At 43.0% G+C, this 24,134-nt stretch overlaps 1 protein-coding gene across 3 annotated transcripts; it reads right to left on the minus strand.

Moving 5' to 3' along the window:
* Nucleotides 1–5,697: 5,697 nt before the first annotated feature.
* On the minus strand, nucleotides 5,698–17,135 carry FPR2 (formyl peptide receptor 2). 3 transcript variants are annotated; one of them, XM_058530067.1, is made up of 2 exons: nucleotides 17,001–17,135; nucleotides 5,698–7,905 (listed from the first exon to the last, which is right to left on the minus strand). In XM_058530067.1, the coding sequence occupies exon 2, from the start codon at nucleotides 7,892–7,894 to the stop codon at nucleotides 6,839–6,841; it is 1,056 nt and encodes a 351-aa protein (XP_058386050.1). In that variant the 5' UTR covers nucleotides 7,895–7,905; nucleotides 17,001–17,135; the 3' UTR covers nucleotides 5,698–6,838. The 3 variants fall into 3 exon arrangements, with proteins under 3 accessions (XP_058386050.1, XP_058386048.1, XP_058386049.1); XM_058530065.1 differs by lacking the exon at nucleotides 17,001–17,135 and adding an exon at nucleotides 13,322–13,373; XM_058530066.1 differs by lacking the exon at nucleotides 17,001–17,135 and adding an exon at nucleotides 13,327–13,367.
* Between the last annotated feature and the right edge of the window lie 6,999 nt (nucleotides 17,136–24,134).

The following is a 24,134-nucleotide window of genomic DNA, read 5'->3' on the forward strand; positions in this document are numbered from 1 at the left end:
AATGAATGTCCATTCAGTTATAGTTCAAAGAGGGAGAGACAGAGGGAACAGCTCACTCTGCCATGTTGCTGATATCCTCCTCTTTAACAATTTTTATTGTGAGGTATAACACACAGAAAATTGCAGAAAACATAAACGAACATATCATAGTTTACCTACACTCGGCTTGATGGACTCCCAGACTTTTTCCAGTTTGGGGCCATTATGAATAAAGCTACTATGAACCTTCTGGAAATCTTTTTCTTGAAATACATTTTTGTTTCTCTCAGGTAAATATTTAGAAGCTGGGGAGCTTTTTCAGAATATGTAGTTTAGTCCGTATTTTTAAACCCCTCCCTACGTAATTCTGTTGTGGCCACACTAGAGGTAAAGTTTATGGACACACTGCCACAGATGGTATTTGGAGGTGGGAGAGGGAGGTGGGAATGAGAGGGGACACAGTTGAACAAAAAGAGTGTCCCAAGATTGCCAAACATTTATAACCTATTTTCTTCTATCTTGTAACAGAGGGGTGAGGTGAGGGCCAGTCTCTGGAAATTACATTCTGGGTGGATGAGGATATCCTGGATTTCTTGGAAGGTTCTTCATTCAGGGGGCCCCAGAAAACCCACTAGAGAAGCTGATCGGGAAGTAAGCAAGTTCTCCTAATGGGCTCTCCTAGTAAGGATGAAGAAGTGAGATTTAGCAAAACTTCAGCTTCCTTCATTGTGGGTCAACTCTGAGCAATCACGAGGTGGAAATTGTGTTCTAACTTGAGTTTTCATTCATCCTCAGGACAAGTAAAGAAAACCTGAGTGGCATCAGCATCAGGTCAAACCATAGATGTTTTATTCTGCTGTTGTTTGATCCCTCAGATTTCTCCCCAGGAAGCCCAGTGTGAGAAACCACAGCTCCAATAGGACTGGGCTGCCCTAGTTCAGGCAGTCTGGGCTCAAGGAATCATGAGGTTTCTTTAGTATAAAGGGCAGGGTACACAAGATAGGTTGATTTAAAAAAATAATAATAACCCTTTCATTGTGAAACAACATATATACAGAAAATTGCATAAAACTTAAATGTACAGCTTAACCCATTCTTGTAAAACAGATACCTGTGTGCCCTCACACAAATCAAGAAATAGACACTTACTAGAACCTCAGAAGCCTGCCAGCCAACCAGGTATACTTTTCAGATACTTTACAGATCAAATCTGCTCTCTTCCCTGAGCTGTGATCACTCTCTTGGCGTTTATGTGATGAATTCCTTGCTTTCTAAAAATATCTTTGATACCTAATTCTGCACACCTAAGGAGTATAGTTTAATTTTCCCTTTTAGGAAACTTCATGTAAATGGAATATAACATGTGTATTCTGATATACATGACTTTCTCATTTAATTTGATGACCTTAGGATTCATCCATGTTGTGTAGCTAGTTCAATCACTTTTATTGCTGTATAATAATTTATTTTAGAAATGTACTGCAGGGCCGGCCCCGTGGCTTAGCGGTTAAGTGCGAGCGCTCCGCTGCTGGCGGCCCGGGTTCGGATCCTGGGCGTGCACTGACGCACCGCTTCTCCGGCCATGCTGAGGCCGCGTCCCGCATACAGCAACTAGAAGGATGTGCAGCTATGACAGACAACTATCTACTGGGGCTTTGGGGGAAAAATAAGTAAATAAAATCTTTAAAAAAAAAAGAAATATACTGCAGTTGCTTATCCTACTTTTGATGGACATTTGGTTTGTTTCCAGTTTGGGGCTATTGTCAAATATATAAATATTTTATCATCTAGGGCATGCTCTGTACCACTGTGGCTTTTTCTCACGTGTTATATATCTTAGTGTTCATAAGCACACATTTTTTGGTAGGGTGTGTATCTAGGAGTGGATTTGTTGGGTCATAGAGTGATTTTAAAAAGACTTTAAAATAGAAAATAGAAACGTATGCAAGAGTAGAAAGCTTCAAAAGTTTAAAACATTTTGTTGATCTCTCATTGATTGCCTTTCTTTCCTTTTCTCCCCAGGAATATTTCTAATCAAATATCATGTGTCATATCATTTCCCTCTTAAATATTTAATATGTATCTGTAACAGATAAGGATTTAAAAAGACTGTAGCCATGATACCATTGTACCCAACAAAATTAACAGTACTTCTTTAATATATTAGGTTTCTCCAGAGAAACAGAACCAATGGAGGTGGGCAGGTATGTGTGATTTATTATAAGGTATTGGCTCACAAGATTATGGAGGCAGAGAATTTGGAGGTGGAAAGGGTGGGGAAGACATCTTTCTGATTAATCAGTAATTCTGTTAACTGTTCTGAGAACCTCCCCTTTCAGAAGAACAGAATCTTGACAGCTTACCTTGCCCACATCTGCCACTTCAAGACCAGAGCAGCTCCAGAGGGCCTTCAACAAGATGTTGGGGACAACACCCTTTCTGTCAAGATTTACTTTGCTAACTGCACTTCTGTTCACAGAAGTGCCCTCCCAGTGGCTGCCTCACCAGCCCCATAAGGAAGAAGAGCATTTGTTCTTGGGTGGGGACTATAAAGATATGTCTGTGTTTCCAAGATCTAATGTTAGTTCTCATTCTGTTCTCTTGTAAAGAGAGCATTTATTCAACTGTTAATAATCAGAGGAATCTGCACATCACAAATACCAGGGAGCTTTGTTAATAAATACAGATTCCTGATTCTGCACCAGCCTTTATTAATCAGATGTCTTGGTGCTGCAGTGACTGAACCTGTATTTAAAAAACTCCCCAGGTGATTCTGATGAAATATCAGTTGTAGATCACCATTTAGGAAACAGTTACCTAGATGGTCTTTGGAGCTGGGAGAGGAGTGAGATGGGAATGTAAGGAAAAAAACCCAGTTGAACAATCCACACTGTCCCAAGATTCTGAAACATTTACACAGATTTTCTTTTATCTAGTGGCAGGGGGAACTGCCAGAGGGGATAGATATAGGAGAGACCTATAGACCCTCCCAGCTCTGAATGTACATTCTGGAATGAAGGGGACTTCCTGGATTTAAAAAGCAAAGTTTGTTGTTCAGATGCACTTAGACATTCACTTTGGGGGCACTCACAGAAAATAACCAAGCTCCTAGGGGTTCTCTCCCAGTGAGGTCCTAGAGCTGAGGATGAAGCAACTTCCCTTTCCCTGCTGTGTGCTGTGGCAACCACAAGGTGGAGCTCCATTTCCAGTGAGTTAGTTTTCATAAGCAGATTTATAATCTAATAGATTAAGTCCAGATTTAGAGAATTGCAGTGCCTGTATGAATGGGTCACCCTACTTCAAGCAGCCTAAATACAGAAGTGATGAATCTTTCCTGGTATAAAGGAAAAGGGACCTGAATTTGATGGATATTTTGTTTTAACTTTTAAAATGTGGACTATAACAGACCTAAGGGGGAAAAAATGAATAAAAGATAAACATGAAGATTAATACATTTTTATTAAAGAAACACCCGTGTACCCCCAGCAAGTCAAGACATAGATCACTGTCAGCATTCCAGAAACCACCAGTCACAGCATACTCTTTCCTCAACATCTTCTCTCCCTCCTTCTAACTGTAACTACTGTCTTGACTCTTATGGTAATCAATTCATCACTTTCCTTTATACTTTTACCACATAGTTATGTATCCCTAAACTGTAGTTTAATTTTGTTAATCAAAATTATTTTTAATGTAAATGGAATCATGTTGTACATACTCTATGTCTTCTTTTATTTTCTCAACATGGTATCTGAGATTCATCTATGGAGATGCATTTTTTTTTAAGTTTATTGCTGAATAATAATTTACTCTCTGAATACCCTACCATTTGTTCATTGTATTATTGATGAATTTTGGGGTTCTTTACAGTTTTGGCCTACCATGAATAATTCTGCAATGAACATTCGTGAACACGTATGCTGTTTAACATGAATACTTATAATGGAGGGTATGTGGGGTTGCTGGGTATAAGAGAGTCTTAAAAAAAAGTCTTAACAGGAATTTCAAATATACACGAAAGCAATGAAGATAGTATAATGAATCACCAGCTTCACTAATTATAAATATTTTTTCCAATCATTTGGCATTTTTCTTCCCCTTTCTTTTTTCTGCTCTGGAATGTTTTAGACAAGTTTCAAACATTCTATCATAAATTGCTTCTGTCTGCATCTCTAACAGATAAGGATTTTAAAAACAATAGCCCCAATGCACCTATTACACCCAAACAAACTTAGAGTAATTTCTTAATTGGATTGATCTTTCCTCAGCCTAATCAGCCTTCTATATATATACCAAGAGAAGTTGTCTTCCTAAGAGAGATTAGCACTGGGCCTTATAACACTAGCAATAGATAAGAGCAGGGAAGTCAACTAAATTATGTCATCTTTTCCTTTACCCTCCAGATAAACCCACACACACACAAAGGAACATGTGTGTGCACAGTTATGCATTCTTGGTAACAGCACAAGATTAGAAACAATTTAAATGTTCATTATTATGTGACTCATTAAATAAACTTGCTTATATCCACCCAATGGAATATAATGCAAGTATTAAAAAGAATGAGGAAGCTCTTCATGTACTGATGTGATACAAACATCGCATCTTATTGCGCAGAATTTACTCACATCTAGCTGGAAGGATGTCTGAGAAAAGTATTGTTTTAGGTGGATGAGTTTCCACCCACTTCTGTTAATGAAGACGGGGGATGAACATTGTATAGGAAGCTGACAGTCTCTCCCACATCCTACCCCTTTCTCTACTCAGCATCCCTGTATACTCTTCTCCCCAAAGAGAAGTCATCCCATCCTTCCCAATGTTGACAGCCCCAAAGTTTTATTTTGGAGTTTTTGACTCACTCAGGTCTAGAAATGTTTCTTTGTGGTAAGCATTCCATAAACTTAAAAGAATCCTCAGCTCCCAGAGACCCAATGTACAATGGTGCAATGGGAACTGGGCATCCACAATGAAAACTCTCACTGAAGAAAAGAAAAGGATGTAGCCAGCAATATTCTATTGCAGTTAACCAAGGCCAGTGGGCAGGAATAACAAGAATTGCCTGCCCTGGCAGTGGAGGAAGTTTCTTGATTAGCCAGTTGGAAGCACTGGTTCTCTGTCTACAGAATGTGCACCATCCTTCACGGTACCTGCCTTTGCCCTCCTGCATTTCTTACTTGTTCCTTATTTTCTATGGCCACACTTTAGTTGTGCATTAAAGAGTATTATTTCTTGGGAACTGAAAAGCATTTCTAAGAGTCAAGAATGTAAATGAAATGAGTAAACTGCACTGCACTGGAATTGCAAAAACTTTAGAGTAACACGAGGGAAAGGGAGAAGGATGACTGAGTAAAGTAGTGGTGTGGATTAAGGACTTTTGAAAACAAGACGAATATTTATTTTGAGTTCTTTCTTTTGCCAGTGCATCAGGAAAATGGTTAGACAATGAAGGACAATTTGTGAGTGATTATTTGCAGAAAACAAGGAAAAAAGCTGAGTGCTATTTAGGACTGATTTATTTCAAAGCAAAGTCATCAGGCAACAGTTAGCCAGAGTACTTTACTTGCAGCAGAAACTCAAAACCACAGGTGTTTATAAAAATGTAAACCACATAGGAATTTGTAAAAGTTGTGGGCACAGGGGTGAGAGTTCACCAGACGTGGCCCAAGGCATGATACGAGGGTCAGAGATAATTTTAACCAGACATTGAAGGTTCTCACGTGACACCTGGGTGATACTATTGTTTATTGATTCATTAATTCAATAACTATTTCTTGAGACTCTATCACATATCAGGCACTATTTACACATAAGTTATGGAGGTCCATCAGCGAACAATGCAGACCAAAATCCCTGCCCTCAGCTTACATTGTCATTACGTGAAGGAAACCATACCACATGCTGTCCACAGTTACTATAGTATTTTATGCCAGTAAGTGTGACAGTTTGGGTGAAATGGCTAAATTCCTTGAAAGTCACATTTACCAAAACAGACAGAAGAGGAAATAGAAAATCCGAATAGTCCAATAACTATTAAAGAAATTGAAACTGTCATTAAAAGCCTTCCCAGAAAGAAAACCTAAGACTCCATTGGCTTCAGTGGCCAATTTCTCTAAACATTTATAAAAGATATAACTCCAGAGAATAGAATCAGAGGAGTCCCTTCCCAACTCTTTTTAGGAGGCCATTATAAGTTTGATGTAAAACCTGACAAGGACATTAGAGGAAAGTAAAATAACAGACACATCTTTACATAAAAATAAATGTGGAAACTCTAAACAATCTAGTGAGATTAATTATAAACATGTAAACTACATCATGACCAAGTGTGATTTATTCTAGGAATGCAGGATAGTTTAACATTAAAAAATTAATCAGAGTAGCTTATGATGATGTAAAGGATAAAGATAATATGATCATCTTAATATATGCAGAAAATGCATTAGATACAGTCCAATAGCCATTCATAATTTAAAAAAGAAGAAAACTCTTAATAAAGTAGGAATAGAAAACTTCTGGAGTCTGATGCAAAATAGCTTTAAAAAAACCCTACAGCAAACATCTTACTTAATGGTGAAATAATAAAGTTTTCCTCTTGATAGATTCTCCCATCTAAGCTTCACAAATTCCCCATCACTCTTTCTCTTGTTCTCTTTTCCCACCTCCACTTACCCCAGGGTTTAAGCTGAGGTCCAAAAACCAAAAATGACACCAATGGTACCCTTATGTCCTTCTGCCCCCAATAAGGGGGCACCAAAGTATTTTTCATGATGAGTGGCTCAGGACGACCCAAGATAAGATGAAACTGGAACTGGGAGCAAAGTAGGAGCAGGCAGAGCTCAAAAATGTCCCCCAGTCCTCCTCACATTGCCTCTAACTCGACCTCTGCAGAAAGTGAAGCAGATTTGGTTGTTGTGTCACTAGTCTGGGCTGAGTCCTCGCTCAGGGCCCTCTCCAGACTTGCAGGCAGGGAGTGGATCAGTCTCTTTCGGAAGTCTTGACCCACGAAGACATAGAGTATTGGATTGAGGCAGCTGTTGAAGAAGGCCAGGGAGCTTGTTGGGATAAGCAGGACAGTAACGATTTTGTACTTCCCTTCAAAATATATCTCCTTGATCCAGATTGTGTCCAGAAGGGCCATCAGTTGAAAGGGGAACCAACAGAGAAAGAAGGAAGCCACAACAGCAGTGAGGACCCGTAAGGTACGGCTGGATTTAATCATGTTTTTTTTATGCATCCTGGCAGCAATGAGCCCATAGCAGATAGCAACGATAGACATTGGCATACTGAAGCCAATGATAAACCGGATGATCCCTCTGGCCGTCAACACAGTGATGGCCACCTTGATCTTCTCATCAGTGGTGCTACCCCAGGATCTAAAGTTGAAAGTACAGTATGTATTCCCTGTGGGATCCTTTATTGTGGTCACAAAGATTAAAACTTGCAAGGTAAGGACTAGAGCAAGAATCCAGGGTGCAATGATCACTTTTGTAGCCAGACCTACAGTGCGGTGGTTCTGGGTCCAGATTGGATGCAGGACACAAATACAGCGGTCTAGGGCAATGAAAGCAATTAGGAAGACACTTCCAAACAGGTTGATGTCCACCACGATGTGAACTAGCTTGCATAGGAACCAGCCAAAAGGCCATTGCTCTCTCATGACCATTGAGACAAAGAGGAACGGGACAGTAGCAGTGAAAGAGAAGTCGGCTATGGCCAGGTTCAGGTAACAGAGTGTAGTGACTGTGCGTGCCATCCGGAATCCAGCCACCCAGATCACAAGCCCATTGCCCAGGATGCCGAGGACAAAGGTGATCCCAAGTATCACCAACGAGATGATCAGCACAACGGTGTAGCCAGGAGGATCATAGAACATCTCATCAGATCCATTCAGAGGGAAGGAGAAGTTGGTTTCCATCTTGCCCACACCTGAAACATGTCAACAATGACCATTTCTCAGCTGTAGAACCCTCTTACAGCATCCCTATTCATGGCTAGCATTGGCTTCCATTCAACCTCCCACTCCAACCAGAATGCCCACTCTACTGAACCTGTGGCCAGTCCTACTATAAAATTGGCACTCCCTTGGCTGTTCCTTAGGGAAAGGATAGTTCTCCATTTCACATAATTATTAATATGCATTCAGCCTATCAGGCTGATGACTTAACCAAGAGGATTACAAAAATCCTGTCCACCAGCAGAATACTGAACTGAAGGTGTATAGACAACAGAAATTGATGAGAGGCAGCTTCAGCAGAGTGAGGGAAGCACTAGACTCAGAGTCAGTAGGTTCACATCTTCTTCCACCCATGACTCAATGCACAGATGCTGGCAAGCGTGCAGCCTCCTTCGGCTCCAGGCTCTCCCAGACTCCCAGCTCCTGTCCCTCCCCTCTGTGAGGACCCTTGACCTATTGTTTGGTTAGTCTTTAAGTTAAAGTTTTAGAGTTTGGTTTGAGTTTAAAGTTGAAGAGGATCTTGAACAGTTACTGGTAATATGTAGTAATATGTTATGTCCTGTGGACTCTGTGAAGGGAGGAAGTCGGTGAAAGGGGCCCTATCTCTGTGTTCAACCCTCTGTTTTTCATTGTCTCTGCTTCTTATGGACCTCTCCTATATTTGGGATGCAAAGAATTCTCACCCATTGCACATCTTTAGCATTCTGTGGGATAAAGAGTATGAGAGTAATAAGTTTTGTTAATAATATTTGTGGGGTTCTTATTAGAGACCATGCATTGTGTTAATTGCAGTATATAGGGATCTAGTTTGATCTACATAACAAGTCTATAATGTTTGTTATTTCTAGTTTTTATTTCTAGTTATATTGTTCAGAGCAGTTATGAAACCTGCCGGAGGTCACTTAAGTAGTAACTGGCAGAGGAAGGACTTCAATCCAGTTTGATCTGACTTCCAAGTCTTTTCTCCATGACACAACTGTGCATTGCTGGTTGTGAACAACATTGCTGGTTGCCCACCCGATATCCATTCCCCCATTCTTCTCTGCTAACCAAACCACAATTTGGTTTAGTTACTCACCCTTCAGGGAAGATGTCCCTTGCTCCATCTTTGGAGGCAAATCCTCATTAGTCTCACTAGTAACTGGAATCCCCTTTGCTTTGCATGGGCTTGTTTTAGCAGGGGGCACATGACTAAATCCTGGACAATAACACCATGGGAAAATATCCTGGGAGCTCTGTGATAGATTTCCTTGCTCTTAAGAATGAGAATCCAAAAGATTGTAGTGTCTGCCTCTGGACCAGGTCACATCTGTAACTATTGCCTCCAAATTCAACCCAGACGTCTGTGTGACCCCCATGTCCATGCCACCTGGTCAAATTTCCTCACGCTGTGGTGTGGTAGCTATCTCAAAAACATCTAGGGTGGCTGTTAAAATGCACACTCATGAACCCCACCCTAGGATCTCTTTGCATAATAGCTAGGGTGATTTTCTATGGAGTCAAAAATTTGAGAATCATCTTACACTAGGCTATTCTGCCTCCTTAAGAGAAGTAGAAGTTACTGAGCAACTGTTCACATGTAATGCTCGTAATAATATTGCAGGATATCCATTATCATCCATCTTTCATCAAGGGGAAACCATGGCCCCGGGGTTTCAGTAGTTTGTTCAACATCATGCCCAGCCAGTCAGTGGAGGCAGCAAACTTTGAAAACCAGATTTCACCAATTACAGAGCCACTGTCTTTGCCTCTCTAAAGTGCTGCATTTTCAAGGGGTTCCCCCAAGATTACCTGGAGATGACATCTCCCAGGATGTTGATTTTCCTCCCTCCCTCCTTACCTTTCTCCCTTCCTTTTTTTCTTCTTGCCTTTACCAGACACTTCCTCCCAAGTCGTCTATGGGACGTCGCTTGATGGAGTGCAGGGTTTCTCAACCTCGGCACCATTGACATTTGGGGCTCCATCATTCTTTGTTGTGGGGACTGCCCCTTACATTGTAGGATGTTTAGCAACATCCCTGGTCTCTATCTACCAGATGCCGGTAGCACCCCCTCCCGCCCGTTGTGACAATCAAAAGTGTCTACAGACATTGTCAAACATCCCCTGGGGGAAAATCACCCCCCGTTGAGAGTGCCTGTTACAGTGTAAGGAGTGCTGAGCTCTGGAGTTTGGTCAGTCTGTATTCTCATCTCATCTCTGACACCTGCCCAATGAGTTCTTTGTCAGTGAACATCTCTGCAAACTTCAGTTTCTTCCACTGCAGACTGGGGGTGATTTTGTGATGAAGACTGGTTTTCAGGTGAGGATTAGTGAGAACAGATATGGAAATCTTTTAGGCAGGACTGAGTGAGTCTTTAACAAATGAGAACTCTGCATCCACACCTGACTGTATGCTATGTCCTGGGGCTCAACCCTGGGCCAGACATTGTGGAAGCTCAAGTTCATGTCAAGAACAATGCTCATAACAGTAGTGATACTGCTCATGAATCTTTTCCATATGCCAAGAGCTTCTGTTTCCACCCTCATCATGACTCATCTCCTAGGGTTCCTGAGGATTGCATGTGTTAATATTTATAGAGCATCGAGCATACTCTGTGGCATTGTAAATGTACAATAATATTAGATATAATTAGCATAACCATTGTACAGAAGAGGAAATTAAGACTTCAACTGGTTACATTAATTGTTTAAGGCCCCCGGTGAGGAAGGGGTAGAGCCAGAATTTGAGTTCAACCAGACTGATTCCACCAGTATTGTGCTTTTAAGTCTCTCCCACCGCATATTTCCTCAAGAGAGTCTGGTTCACTCTACCCACCCATTAACACCCTACAAAGCACTCAGAAGATACGATGTTCTCAATAATCTCTAAATTGTTCCTTTAAAAATGTTAATACAACAAAGAAGGATGGTTGTGCAATGACAGCTGGGGAAAGGCCAGTGAGGTAAAGTTGTAAATTTATGGGACCAGCCTCACTGCAGGGTGGGAGAGAATCTATGACCACAGGTAATACTCGGCTGGACTATGGTGGCTGCTATTTGGTGAGCCCCTAATATGTACTAGTCACTGTACATTTCATCATCTCTAATTACAACATCCTTGCTTTTGCATAAGTATCATCATCGTGTATTACAAGAGGAAACCATAACTCTGGCCGGGGAAGTGGGTGGCCCAATGTCACAATTATTAAGGGGTGTTCTGGATTTATGACCACAGATTTGAGATGGAAACTCCGCACTTGTTAGCTGACTCCTCTTCTCTAGCATATTAGCATTTCCATGCTTTGAAATAATGGTTTCAGTTCTGCTTTCTCCACGGACTTCCTCACCCCTTCCCACAACCTGACTCTCAGCTGATGCCTTTACCTCATATTTTAATGAGAAAACGGTAAAAATTAGTTGTGCACTTTTCAGCCTTCTCTCACCCAAATCCTGCAATCTGTCTGCACCTGTTGCAGGGAATAGAGTTCTTGTCCATTCCAAAGGCTACCCTCCTCCCTATATTTGCTCTGGGTCCCTCTCTCTCTCACCTTCCCAGGAATTTTCCTCCTGCATCATCCCTTTTCTTTTCTGCCAAAACCCTCCCAAGATTTTCTTTCCACTAGATCATTCTTACTGTCACATAAACGTGATCATATCCCCTACTTTCAAAAAGAAACCATCCTTGACCCATATTCCGTTCCAGCTTCAGCCCTATTTCTTCAAGAGAATTCTTTCTGCCAAACTTTACAAGGGAGTGTCTCCCCTTCCTCACCTCACATTTTTCTCCTAAAGACACTCCAAATTGACTTTGATCCTCAGCACTCCAGGAATGTGCTCTCCTTAAGGATGCTCATGGCTTCTATGCTGACTCCAGTTCTTATCCTGATATCTCAGTGACATAGGACCCATCTGACCCCTTCCTTCTTCTTAAGACACATTTTTCTTATGCCTTGATATGATAAAATGTACGGACAACACACTTTTTCTTGCCTTTATAGCTCACTTGGCCACCTCTTTTCAGTCCAGTTTACTAGATTTTTGCCTCCAAATTTCACTGCCCCCCTCCATCCTCTATACAGTCTCATGGCTTGTAACATCTTACTGATGACTTCTGATCTAAACCATCAGCCCAGGCTTCTCTCCAGAGCTCTAGCCTGGTATAACCAACTGACTTCTTGACATCGCCCCATGGGAATCCCAGAGACACCCCAAACCTAACGTTGCCCAAACCAAACTCTTAATTGTTCCATCCTCCCACGTCTGCCTCTCTCCCTGTGTCTGTATGTATTTGGAGCTTAAATACACAGTTGTTAAATCTCCAAATCTAAAACTCACCCATGATTTCCCTTTCCCTCACCACCCAGTCCAGTCCAAGTCTGTTGATTCTATCTATCATGTGCATCACCACCTCCCTTGTCCATGGCCTCATCTGACCTGCATATTTGCAATAACCTTGCAAATAGCTTGTTCCTGCTCCTGATGCTGCCCCCCTCCCAATCCTTTCGGACAGAAACCAAATGATGTTTCAAAAACACAAATCAGATTATGACATTACTCTGCTCACCACCCTCCAGTGGCTTCCACACTCCTAATTCAAGCTTACCAAGCACTCCTGGATCTGCCCAGCCTGTCCCTCACACCTCACACATCCGCTCTCATCTCACACACTGTGCTCGATCCGCACTGAATTCCTTCGATTCCTTGAACACGCCAAGCTCACTGCCATCTCAGGGCCTTTGCATCCTCTTTTCCTTCTACCTGTAATGCCTTTCCTTTCAGGCTTCCCATATCTGGCTCTTTCTGAATATTCATATCTCAGCTTAGATATTTCATCCTCAGAGAGGTCCTGCCTGACCCACAATGCAAAGCAGCTACCCCAGGCACAGCCGATCTCACCAGATACTTTTCTTGTTTGTTTATCCACTCATTTATTTTCTATTCTTAACACCCTCCACACCAGTATGTAAGCTCCACAAGACTACCAAGTCCTTTCAGTGCTACATCCCTAGAGTAATGCTGTCCAATAAATACATAAATGGGAGCCATCGGTGCAAGCCGCATATGTGAGTTACACATACGTGACTTACAATTCCTTTTACAAAGTAACAGAAATTATTTTAATAATATATTAATGAATTTTAATAACATATTTTATTTAACCTAACATATCAAAAAGAATATTATTTGAACATGTAACCAATATAAGATTATCAATGAGATATTTTACGTTCTTTTATCCTGCTAAGTCTTTGAACATACTAAATGCATTTTACGCTTGCAGCACATCTCAGGTCAATGACCATATGTGGCAAGTGGATGTTATGTTGGATAGCCCAGCTCTAGAGTTTAGGAGGCATCTGCCACATAGGAGATGTTCAAGTAATAATTTTTAAATTGTCAGGCCCCCACCTTACCACCAGCTGAGATCCCTTTGCTCTGGCTGGTTCCTGGCTTCTTGTTGAGAATGTAGGCTGGAAGGGCTTCTGCAAATGCTTTATTGAAGGACAAGGGGGAGGGACAATGGAGCTGGAACCAATCAAGTGACAGAAACTCAGAGCTTCTTGCAGTTTCCAGAAAGCACCCTGGAGATGTTGTCAGCATACTCTCCTTAGAAACTTAACGTCAGAACATTCCCCTCACCTCCAACCTTCTGGGGGAGACAGGAGTTCAGTCCTAGAATATCAAGGGTCAAGGAATCTGGGTGTCCACACCCTTTCTACTTTAGAGATTCAGGAAAATGAAAGAAACAGTTACTGAGGTGAGAAGAATGAGGGGCAGTTTTAATGAAAAACAGAGATGATGGTTAAACAAAAACTTGCTTCTCTACTCACACAACATTCTGGCGCCAAATGTGTGGGTTTTTTCTACACCAAGCAATTCTCCAATTCCTTGTGGACCCCAACTGGTTGTTCAATTCAATTCAATTCTGACACTATCTATCTGGAGCAAGCATCAGATCCCACAAGTTAAAGGGCTCACCCACAAGACTACCCCCACTTCAGATGTCACATGCCAGTACCAGGTGGCCACTTGTACTTCTGACTGATCAGCTATAAATCAGGGGTTCCCATGACCCCCTCCTCAGGTTCAATAATTTGCTAGAATGGCTCACAGATCTAAGCAAGGCAATTTACTTACATTTACCACTTACTGTATGAAGGATACAACTCAAGAACAGCCAAATGGAGGAAAGGCATAAGGCAACGTGGGGAAATGCGTGTGCACAGAGCTTCCATGCCCTCCCTGGCTGCACCACCCTCCCAACACCTTGATGTCTTCACCAACCCAGAAGCTTACCAAGTCTCATTTTTCAATTTTATAGATTTTATAGAGGTTAATCTCCAGCCCCCATGACCTCCCCTTCCCAAAGTTCCGGATGTGGGGCTGAAAATTCCAAGCTGTAACCCCTGGTCTTTCTGAGGCTCTCTAGGGGCCCCACCCTAAGTCACCTAATTAGCATAAACTCTGGTGTGATCAAAAAGAGCTCCTTATCAATAAAAAAAGATAATTCTATCACTGGGGAAATCTCAAGGGTTTTAGGAGCCTTGTGCCAGGAACCAGGCACAAAGACCAAATATATTTCTTATTATACTACAGTAGTGCTAAAAGAAACTGTAACTAGGAAGACAGAGAGAGATAAGGGAGATGTGTCAGAGACCACCCTTCACCTAACATCGTCACCAAGATTAATTCGCTAAGCTTCTGCTCCTGAAGGAGATAATTTCTGGGCCAGTGATCTGAGAAGATGGGCCCTTTCTGAGGTTTTAAGAACCATCAGAATGTTCTATAGAGTTATTCTCAAACCCAGTGGATATAACCATGGAGAAAAGGGGAGAGCCAGAAAACAAATATGCAACAGAAAGAGATAAACACAACTATTCTCTTTGTTTATCCCAAATCAATGTACCAATATGATGTTTGCAGGTGTATGTTATAGCAAACCTGTGAATCACTTAAACTATGAGGAAATTTATTATTTAAAAAAATTTGAAAGGAAGTAGGTTCTGAGTCTGAACAAGAATTGAGTTTAATTTAATCCTTCCACTCCACCATTTTATTGGTTTTCTTCCAAGGGCTTCTTGAACATGACCACAAGATGGCTGCCATTGTTCCAGACAGCACATCCACATAATCTCCCAAGCCAGAAGGATGAGGATGGGCAGAAAAATTGATCTCATTCACAAGCCTCTCTCATTTCATAAGAGAAAGAAATCTTTTCTCGAGTTTCTACAGGACCTCTTCTTACCTTTCATTGGCAGAACTGAATGACTTACCCATCTCTAAACTAATCCTTGGCAAAAAAAAAAAAAAATTTTAATGAAGTTGTCTTGATTGGCTTGGGATGAAGGTACATTGCCACCTGAATTAAATGCAGTTCACTTATCAAGGAATAAGGGGTGGTAGATATTATATAGGTGTAGCCTCCAAAGAAGTGTTCCCTTGCTGGCTCCTAGGGACACAGAGATTAATCAGTCATGGGCTCTGCCCTGGAGAAGCTGACCAACTGAATGGAGAGATAGAGAGTGCAGTGCTTAGTCACAGAGGAGTGGGGGTATATGTAGCGATAGAGAGATGCCTTGGTCATTATGTGATCCCCCAAAAGGAACATCTGACTCAGAACAACAGGGTCTAGGGTCACTTCCTGGAGGAGGTAACATCTAGGCTGAGCCTTAGAGACTTAGGTAAAGAGGGGAACGAAAACTGCATTTCCGGCAGAGGGCAGTGAAAATGCACAGGAAAGGGGCCAAGAAATAGGTTTCCTTAGGTTATTGGAACACAGATGTGAGGCAGAGAGCAATAAGCAAGGATTCTTTGGAGGGTGGCAGGGGTCAACTCTTAGTGGGTCTTGAATCCTACAAGAAGGACTTGGAATTTCTCCTTCAGAAAATGAAAAGCCTTTAAAGCAAGAGAGAGACTTGTCATGTGTCTGCTTCAGGAAAAAAAAAAATGATCCTAGAGTCCTGCAAAGGGATGGATTTGAGAATGCTCCCAATGGGAGGCAGAGATCTTAGGTGGAGAATGTTGCAAGGGGTCAAGGTGAAGTTGTTGAAGAACTACTCAGATGCCTTGACCCCTGATGTTGAGGGACTTGAACTTTGGCATCCCACAGAGGGTGGAGGTTGAAGAAAATAATCAGATACTTGAGTTTCAAAATGACCCAGTCTACTCCCCATATGCTGTTAAAACAAGTGCCATATTGGTATCTTCTTGGGGCCATTGAGAAGCACAAGGAGCACTATTTCCTGTTACCCAATTGGTTTCAGCTCATTTATCCCTTTCCCATCCCCTTGCTGTATCTTCTGCTAAGAGTATTAGAGCCAGAGTCACTCTCCTCGGGAGACCAGAACTTAGAACTGTCCAGAGCAAGCCCACAGTCTGTGCAAAGTCCAGGTGAGAAATGCATCCCTGAGGGCTGTGGAGCTAGACAAGGCCACACTCCATAGAATGGTGGGGACAAAAGACTCTGGAGTGAGTTGCAGAGAAATACAAGGTGAAGAAACATACACAACTGTGTCAGGATGTTGTGCTGTGAAAGAGAGCCAAGGAATTGATTGGGAACTAAAGAACGATGTGGATTTGAAGGATAGATTTTTTAAAAAGTAATAAGTTCTAGACCATATTGGGCTGCTGATGAGAATGATGGAGTGGAGAGAGAACATTGGTGCTGCAGGAGAGAGAAGAGATAAGTAAAGGACGGGAGTTCTTGAGAAAATGAGGGGGTGGGATTCAGAGGACCAGTGGAGGACATGTCTTGGGCAGGGCGCTTGTCCTCTGCTCATAGGGACAGAGGCAGAGAGCAGTGGTGCAGGAGCAGACAGGAGGGTGGATTTGGTGGAGTATGAGGCACAGGCATCAGCAGGGTGGAGATGGGAGAGGAGATTTGAAGCTTTGAGGAGAAAGCAGAAGGGCCAAAATAATTATTCTGGATGACGGGAAGATGAAGGTAACAGGGAAGCAGTAGATTTCCAGAGCAGTGATGCGTCTCTACATGAAGAGACTGGTCCTGGATATTCCATGGAACCCATCCACAGGGCTCAGCTCTGCTCCCTCAAGAATTGCAACCTTAGACGTTAGACCAGTTACTTACGCTCTCAAAGCCCGAGTTTCTTTTTCTGTCACAAGGTGATGATGATGCTTAGCCAATTCGGAGCTTGTTGAGAACACCGGCAAGAAAGGGAAGAATGCAGTACAGTAATTGCTATGTAGGTCACAGGTGGCAGATCACAGGTTCTCTCCCCCAGCTGCAAACCTTGGTGGAGTCACAGTTGCACAGCTTTTCTTCTCTGGTGTGTCCCCTCCTGTCATTGCAGAATCTTCCTGATTCATTGCGTCAGTCTTTTCAAATGGGTGCCTTAGAGATTCTTGAGGACAAATAGTTCTCAGGGTGTCTCCATGGTTTGACGGTGAGTGGGGTAGGAAATAACCTCCAAGTTGTTTCTAAGACAGTAGAGCATGGAAGTTCAATAGAAATGGGAACCATGTATGGAAATTAGAGTTGTCTGTTAAGCACTCTGGAAAAGTAAAAAGAAACAAGTGAAGTTCATCTTTTTAAAATATTTTACTTAACCGTATATTGCCAAATTATTATCATTTCAACACGTAGTCAATATAAAAATTATTAATGAGATATGTCACATTAGTTTTTTCACCTTAATTTTTCAAAATCTGATGGGTATTTTCCTCTTAGGTCCCTTCCCAAATAGTCCCAGCCATATTTCAGGTGCCCCAAAGCCACACATGGTGAGTGGCTACTGTATTAGCTCAGCTGTGGAGGCAGGATGGCAGGGCAGGGGCAGAAAGAGACCTTTGCTGGAATCTGACAGCAGGAGCTGTTGGGTGACTTTAAGCAATTAACTCAAATGCTCTAAGTCTCAGTTTCCTCATCTATAAAGTGGGTATAATAATAATAACAAAAAACTAACATTATTTGGTACATGCTGTGTGTCACTCACCGGCCCATGCTTTCTGGTATCACCCACTTCCTCCTCACAACAGCCATTTGAGAAGGATGCTGCAAGGGTTAGAAGGGAAGGAAAGCTCTTGGCAAGAGCCTGGCATGTGGTTTGCATACAGAATCAAGTTAAATCTCACACCCAGCACATATTTGGACTGAATACTGTCATACTCTTCTGCATCCCAAGAGTACTGAGCCCACCCAATGGATGGAAAAGCGCAGCCCATCCATCTGGCCAAGATCACCACAGAGACAAGAGTGGAGATGGGGTCTCCTGCTCTGACATCCTCAAGCACAGAATCCACGATGTGTGTTGTGTAATACTTAATGACATGTTGTCTGCTATAACTCACTGAGTCACTTTGCCTCTCTTTGAAAACCAACCACACATTATGCCTGACCTCTCACAAAGACAGAGGAAAAGAGGCTTTCATGACCCCCAAGTCAGAGGGCCAGACTCGGGGATGGAGAAGTTCTATACTTTGTAGCCCTCAGGAAGAGAGTCATAGGAGGAAGAAAGTCTTAGCTCGCCACTGCCTGACAAAAAGTCACGGAAGCTGTTTCTCACCAATCTTCTGATGTCCACACACCTTCTTCTTCTTTTTTTTTTCCTTTATAAAAATTGTGATAAAATACACATAACATAAAATTTGCCATTTTAAGTATATAATTCAGTGGATTTAAATACATTCACATTGCTGTGCAACCATCACCACTGTCTAGTTCTAGAAATTTTTCATCACCCCAAACAGAAACTCTGTACCCATCAAGCAATAACTCCCCATTCCCCAGTCCCTGGCAACCACTCATATGCTTTCTGTCTCTGTGAATCTGCCTGTTCTGGATATTTCATCTAAATGGAATCATACAAGATGTGACCTTTTGTGTCTGGCTTCTTTCACTTTTCAAGCTTCATCCGTGTCACAGCAGGTGGCAGAACTTCAGTCCTTTTCACAGTTGAATAATATTCCATGGTATGGATGGACCACATTTTGTTTCCCATTCACCTGTTGATGGACATTTTGGTTGTTTCCACCTTCTGGCTGTTGTAGAGAGCACTACCGTGAACACGTGTGTGCAGGGTTTTGTTGGACTGCCTGTCTTCTCTCTACATCTTTTGCCCAGTGTTTTCTCTTGGAGGGCAAGGCCCTTGTCTTTAGCTAAGTAATCTGCCTGGTAGGTGGCTTGCATGTCAGCAATTGTCAGAGCCTCTGCGATACTGTGATTTATTATGAGGAATATCCATTTCATCTTCATCCTCCTTCATGGCAGGGATCTCCTAAAACCCTTGGAACTTCCTGTGATGAGAGCATAAAGGTGTCTTTTCTTATGTTAATGAAGTGACTTTGGAAGTGACCTAAGGATGGAGGCTGGTCACCAGAGGAACCAACCATGTGATTAGAGGGTGGGACCTCAGGAGAGGAGAGAGGTGCTAGAGATTGAGTTCAATCACCAATGGCCAATGACTTAATCAATCCCACCAATGTAAATGAAGCCTCCATAAAAAGCCAGAAGCACAAGATTTGGAGAGCTTACAGGTTGGTGAACCAGAACCCTTCCACGTGCCACCGTGCTGGGCCCCAAGTTCCATGAGGACAAAAGCTCCTTTGTTTAGGACCTCGCCCTGTGTATCTCTTCATCTGGCTGTTGATTCCTATCCTTTACTCCCCATATGCTGTTAAAACAAGTGCCATATTGGTGTCTTCTTGGGGCCGTTGAGAAGCACAAGGAGTGCTGTTTCCTGTTACCCAATTGGTTTAGCTCATTTATCCCTTTCCCATGCCTTGGTGTATCTTCTGCTAAGACCATTAGAGCCAGAGTCACTCTCCTCAGGAGACCAGAACCTAGAACTGTCTAGAGCAAACCCAGAGTCTTTGGAAAGTCCAGGTGCATCCCTGGGGGTTGGGGAGCAGACAAGGGCATGTGCCATAGGATGATGGGGACAAAAGACTCTGGAGTGAGTTGCAGAGAAATAGATGGGGATGAAACGAGTCCAGCGAACATACACGACTGTGTCAGGATGTTGTGCTGTGAAGGAGAGCCAAGGAATTGGTTGGGGACTAAAGAACGATGTGGACTTGAAGGATAGATTTTAAAAAAGTAATAAGTTCTAGACCATATTGGGCTGCTGATGCGAATGAAGGAGTGGAAGGAAAATATTGATGCTGCAGGAGAGAGAAGGGATAAGTGAAGGAGGGAAGTTCTTGAGAACACGTGGGGGTGGGAATCAGGACAAGAGGAGGACAGATCTTGGGCAGGGCTGCCTGTTCTCTGCTCACAGGGGCAGAGGCAGAGAGCAGCGGTGTAGGAGCAGACAGGAGAGTGGATTTGGTGGAGTATGAGGCACCGGCATTGGCAGGGTGGGGATGGGAGAGGAGGTTTGGAGCTTTGAGGAGAAAGCAGAAAGGCCAAAATAATTATTATGGATCACAGGAAGATAAAGGTAACAGGGAAACAGTAGATTTCCAGAGCAGTGATACATCTCCACATGAAGAGACTGGTCCTGGATGTTCCATAGACCCACCAGCAGGGTTCAGCTCTGCTCCTTCAAGAATTGCAACCTTGGATGTTAGGCCAGTCCCTTACCCTCTCAAAGCCCGAGTTTCTTCTTCTGTCACAAGGTGATGATGATGCTTAGCCAATTCGGAGCTTGGTGAGATCCAGGGCAAGAAAGGGAAGAATGGGGTACAGTGACTGCCACGTAGGTCACAGGTGGCAGATCACAGGTTCTCTCCTCCACTCTCAAACCTTGGTGGAGTCACAGTTGCACAGCTTTTTCTCTCTTGTGTGTCCCCTCCGGTCATTGCAGAATCTTCCTGATTCATTGCATCAGTCTTTTCAAATGGTTGCCTTAGAGATTCTTGAGGACAAATAGTTCTCAGAGTGTCTCTGTAGTTGGATGGTGGGTGGGGTGGGAAAACACCTCCAAGTTGTTTCTGAGACTGTACAGCATCGATGTTCAATGGAAATGGGAACCACATACAGAGCTTTGAATTATCTGGTAAGCACTGTGAAAAAGTAAGAAGAAACAAGTGCAGTTTATTTTTATAAAATATTTTACTTAACTATATATTGCCAAATTATTATCATTTCAACGTGTCGTCAATATAAAAATTATTAATGAGATATGTCAGATTAGTTTTTCCCTCCTAAGTCTTTGAAATCTGACAGGTATTTTCCTCTTAGGTCCCTTCCCAAATAGTGCCCAGCCTCATTTCAAGTGCCCCAAAGCCACACGTGGTGAGTGGCTGCTGTATTAGACAGCTCAGCTGTGGAGGCAGGATGGCAGGGCAGGGGCAGAAAGAGACCTTTGCTGGAATCTGACAGCAGGAGCTGTTGGGTGACTTTAAGCAATTAACTTAAATGCTCTAAGTCTCAGTTTCCTCATCTATAAAGTGAGTAAACTAGTTTCCTGAGTTCTGTGAGCCTTTCTAGCAAATTACTCAAACCCCAAGAGGGGGTCAGGGGTCATACAGACCTCTGATTTATAGCCAATCTGCCAGAAGCACAGGTAACAACCTGGACTCGCAATTGGTGGCTGAAGTGAGGAGCAGTTTTGTGGGACTGAGCCCTGAACCTGTGGAATCTGATGCTATCTATCTCCAGTTAATAGTGTCAGAAGTGAGTTGAGTCACAGGACACCCACCTGGTGTCGGCGCCTTCCTTAGTGTGGGGGAAACCCACACATCAGAATTGGTGTCAGAATCCCACCATTGCACCCCCAATAGCCATTCCTCACTTTCTTCCTCATTGACCGCACTCTTTTTCATGGCAGCAGTGCATCCAGCTCAGAGTCTAAATCACCAGTGGAGGAGCTGGATTATGAATTTAATTGTAATTCATTTAAATCTAAATAGCTGCACGTGGCTGGTGGCCAATGTCTTGGCCTGTGTGGCTCTAGTGTGACTGAGGGCCTCCCTCCCTCCTCTCCCACCACACTCTGAGCTTGTCAAGGCTGTTCTGGGTCTGGTTTGCCTCCATGTATGGTCATAGAGCCTGGACACAGGCCCCACAAAATAGGAAGGAATGAGTGTCCTCACACTCTCCTGTTTCCCAGATTTCTTTCTGCTTTTGACAAATGTGTGTGGGAGACAGGCATTGGTGTTCGCTGGTAACCTTTAAAACCTTCAAGAGATCTGTTTGTCCATGGCCAGAGGGTCACAAATCAACCACCAGTGTGCAGAGCGCCGCAGGACGGTAGGAGCATGGAGGTGATGCAATGGAGGGAGGTGAGGGGGTTGGATATTTAGGTTCCTAGGGGGCTCTGGCTCCCCCTCGATGGTGCTAACATGGGCAGTGTGGCCTGACATCCTTGGCTGTTTGGAAATCGGGCGGTACCCAAGCTCCTGTTACTCAAGCTGCTACTTCCCCATCTCTTCCCTCTGCTCTGCTCCTTCAGAAATCACCGAAGCTTGAGATGCTTTGGGCAGGTCAGAAAACAGATGCACAAGGTAGAGAACTGAGAACCTCAGCTCTTGGGTGACTCAGAGGGAGTGTTGGGGGCCAACACTCCTGGATCTCTGAGCCTCTGTCTTCTCATTTGTGAAATGGGTCTATTAACAATCCCTCCCATACAGGCTTGTCTGCACAGTGAAAAGAGACAGAGTATATTCACACAATGAGATGCTCACCCTACAGGAATGAGAATGAGCAAATCATAACCACATGCACAACTGCGGGTGAACCTCACAGACAATGTTGAGCAAACGAAGCCAGACATAGAGGAGGATGCACTGTGTGATTCCATTGACATGAAGTTTTAAAACTGGGGAACTAACCACTGCTGATTGGAGTCAGGACAGTGCGTATCCTTGTGTGCAGGTAGGGTGACTGGGATGGGCTGGTGGGGATGTTCTGCTTCCTGATCTGGGTGCTTGTTACAGTGTGAACATTTATTGATGGAACATTTATGATGTGTGCAATGCTGTGTATGTATATTATACTTCAGCAACACATTTACTGAGAGAGAAAAAGGAGGGAGGAGGAGATGGAGAGAAGGGAAGGACAGGGAGAGAAAGAGATAGAGAGAGAGGTGAGAGATGGGGAGAGTAACAAGGATGGAGGAAGAAAGGAGGGAGGGACAGAGAAAGTAAGAGAGAAAGGGCGGAGGGAGGGAGGGACAGAGGGACAGAGAAGGGAGGCAGGGAGGGAGAGACCACTTTCCTGGCACGGAAAGGCAAAGGGTGAGTTTCAGAATTTTCTGCAGCTGAACAGAGAAGGTGAGGTAAAGTTGACACAGGGCTCAGCAGAGACAGCAAAAATCATTTCTTATCTTTCCCCACCCCTTCCCCCATCCACGCACCTGGAGACACTGAAGGCAGGGAGGGGAGACTGGGAGAAACACCCTCAGTGCAGACAGAAATAGTGGGTTCCAAGCACAATCATCAGTGACCTGAAGCATCTGACAGTGCCTGAGGCAGAGAGGCCGCCATTGACCAAGTCCCTCTGTCATCAATAATATTTCCATGGGCTGGATGTGGCCTCGGTCTCCCATGCCTCAGAAGAGCCAGCGACCTTGATTTCTGTGACTCTGACATGGTGGAGGCCCCATGTCTGTCCCCCACACACATATCAGTGGGAGCAACAGCATTGATGTGTTGAGATGGCTCATACGAGCTCACAAAGAGACAATTGTAAAATATCAGGACTATTATGAGCCATTATTGGAAATCAATCTTATAAAATTACAATTAAATAAGTGATATGCAAAATAAAGGTAATAAATTCTTAAAATTCATCACTTCCTTATTACTTTGTTCCATTTTGATGAACAAATGGAGTTCCAAGATGCACATTCTTCATTTCACTTTTGTCTCTCTCATTAACACAAACAAACATACCAGACAGTCTGATATTGTGACATTACTGTTGGTGGCAGAATTGCGAAAACTGATACTGAGTTTTGCAAGAAACAGCAAGTTGCCCTGAAATTATAGTTGTAGGGAATTTACAATAAAGAGTATCATGTATTGTATTATTATCTGTAAACTCTGTGCTACATACCCTTCATAATCAGTAAAACTTATCATAAATATACGTATTCATATACAGACATGCATTTTTTTTCTGGAGAGCTGTTTGTTAAAACATTTAGCGACACACCACAGTGTGGAAAGCACATGTGCTTAGGATTCTGTAAGAGTCGTGTTCAAATCCAGTTCTGTCACTATCTGTGTGACCTTAAACAAGTCACTTTCCTTTTTGAACCTCAGTTTTCTCTTCTTTAATGTGGGAGCTATAATAACAATCTGAGGGAGATCTTTTGTC

Source organism: Diceros bicornis, chromosome 34 (assembly GCF_020826845.1).
Source record: "Diceros bicornis minor isolate mBicDic1 chromosome 34, mDicBic1.mat.cur, whole genome shotgun sequence".
In the NCBI taxonomy this organism is placed as follows: domain Eukaryota; kingdom Metazoa; phylum Chordata; class Mammalia; order Perissodactyla; family Rhinocerotidae; genus Diceros; species Diceros bicornis.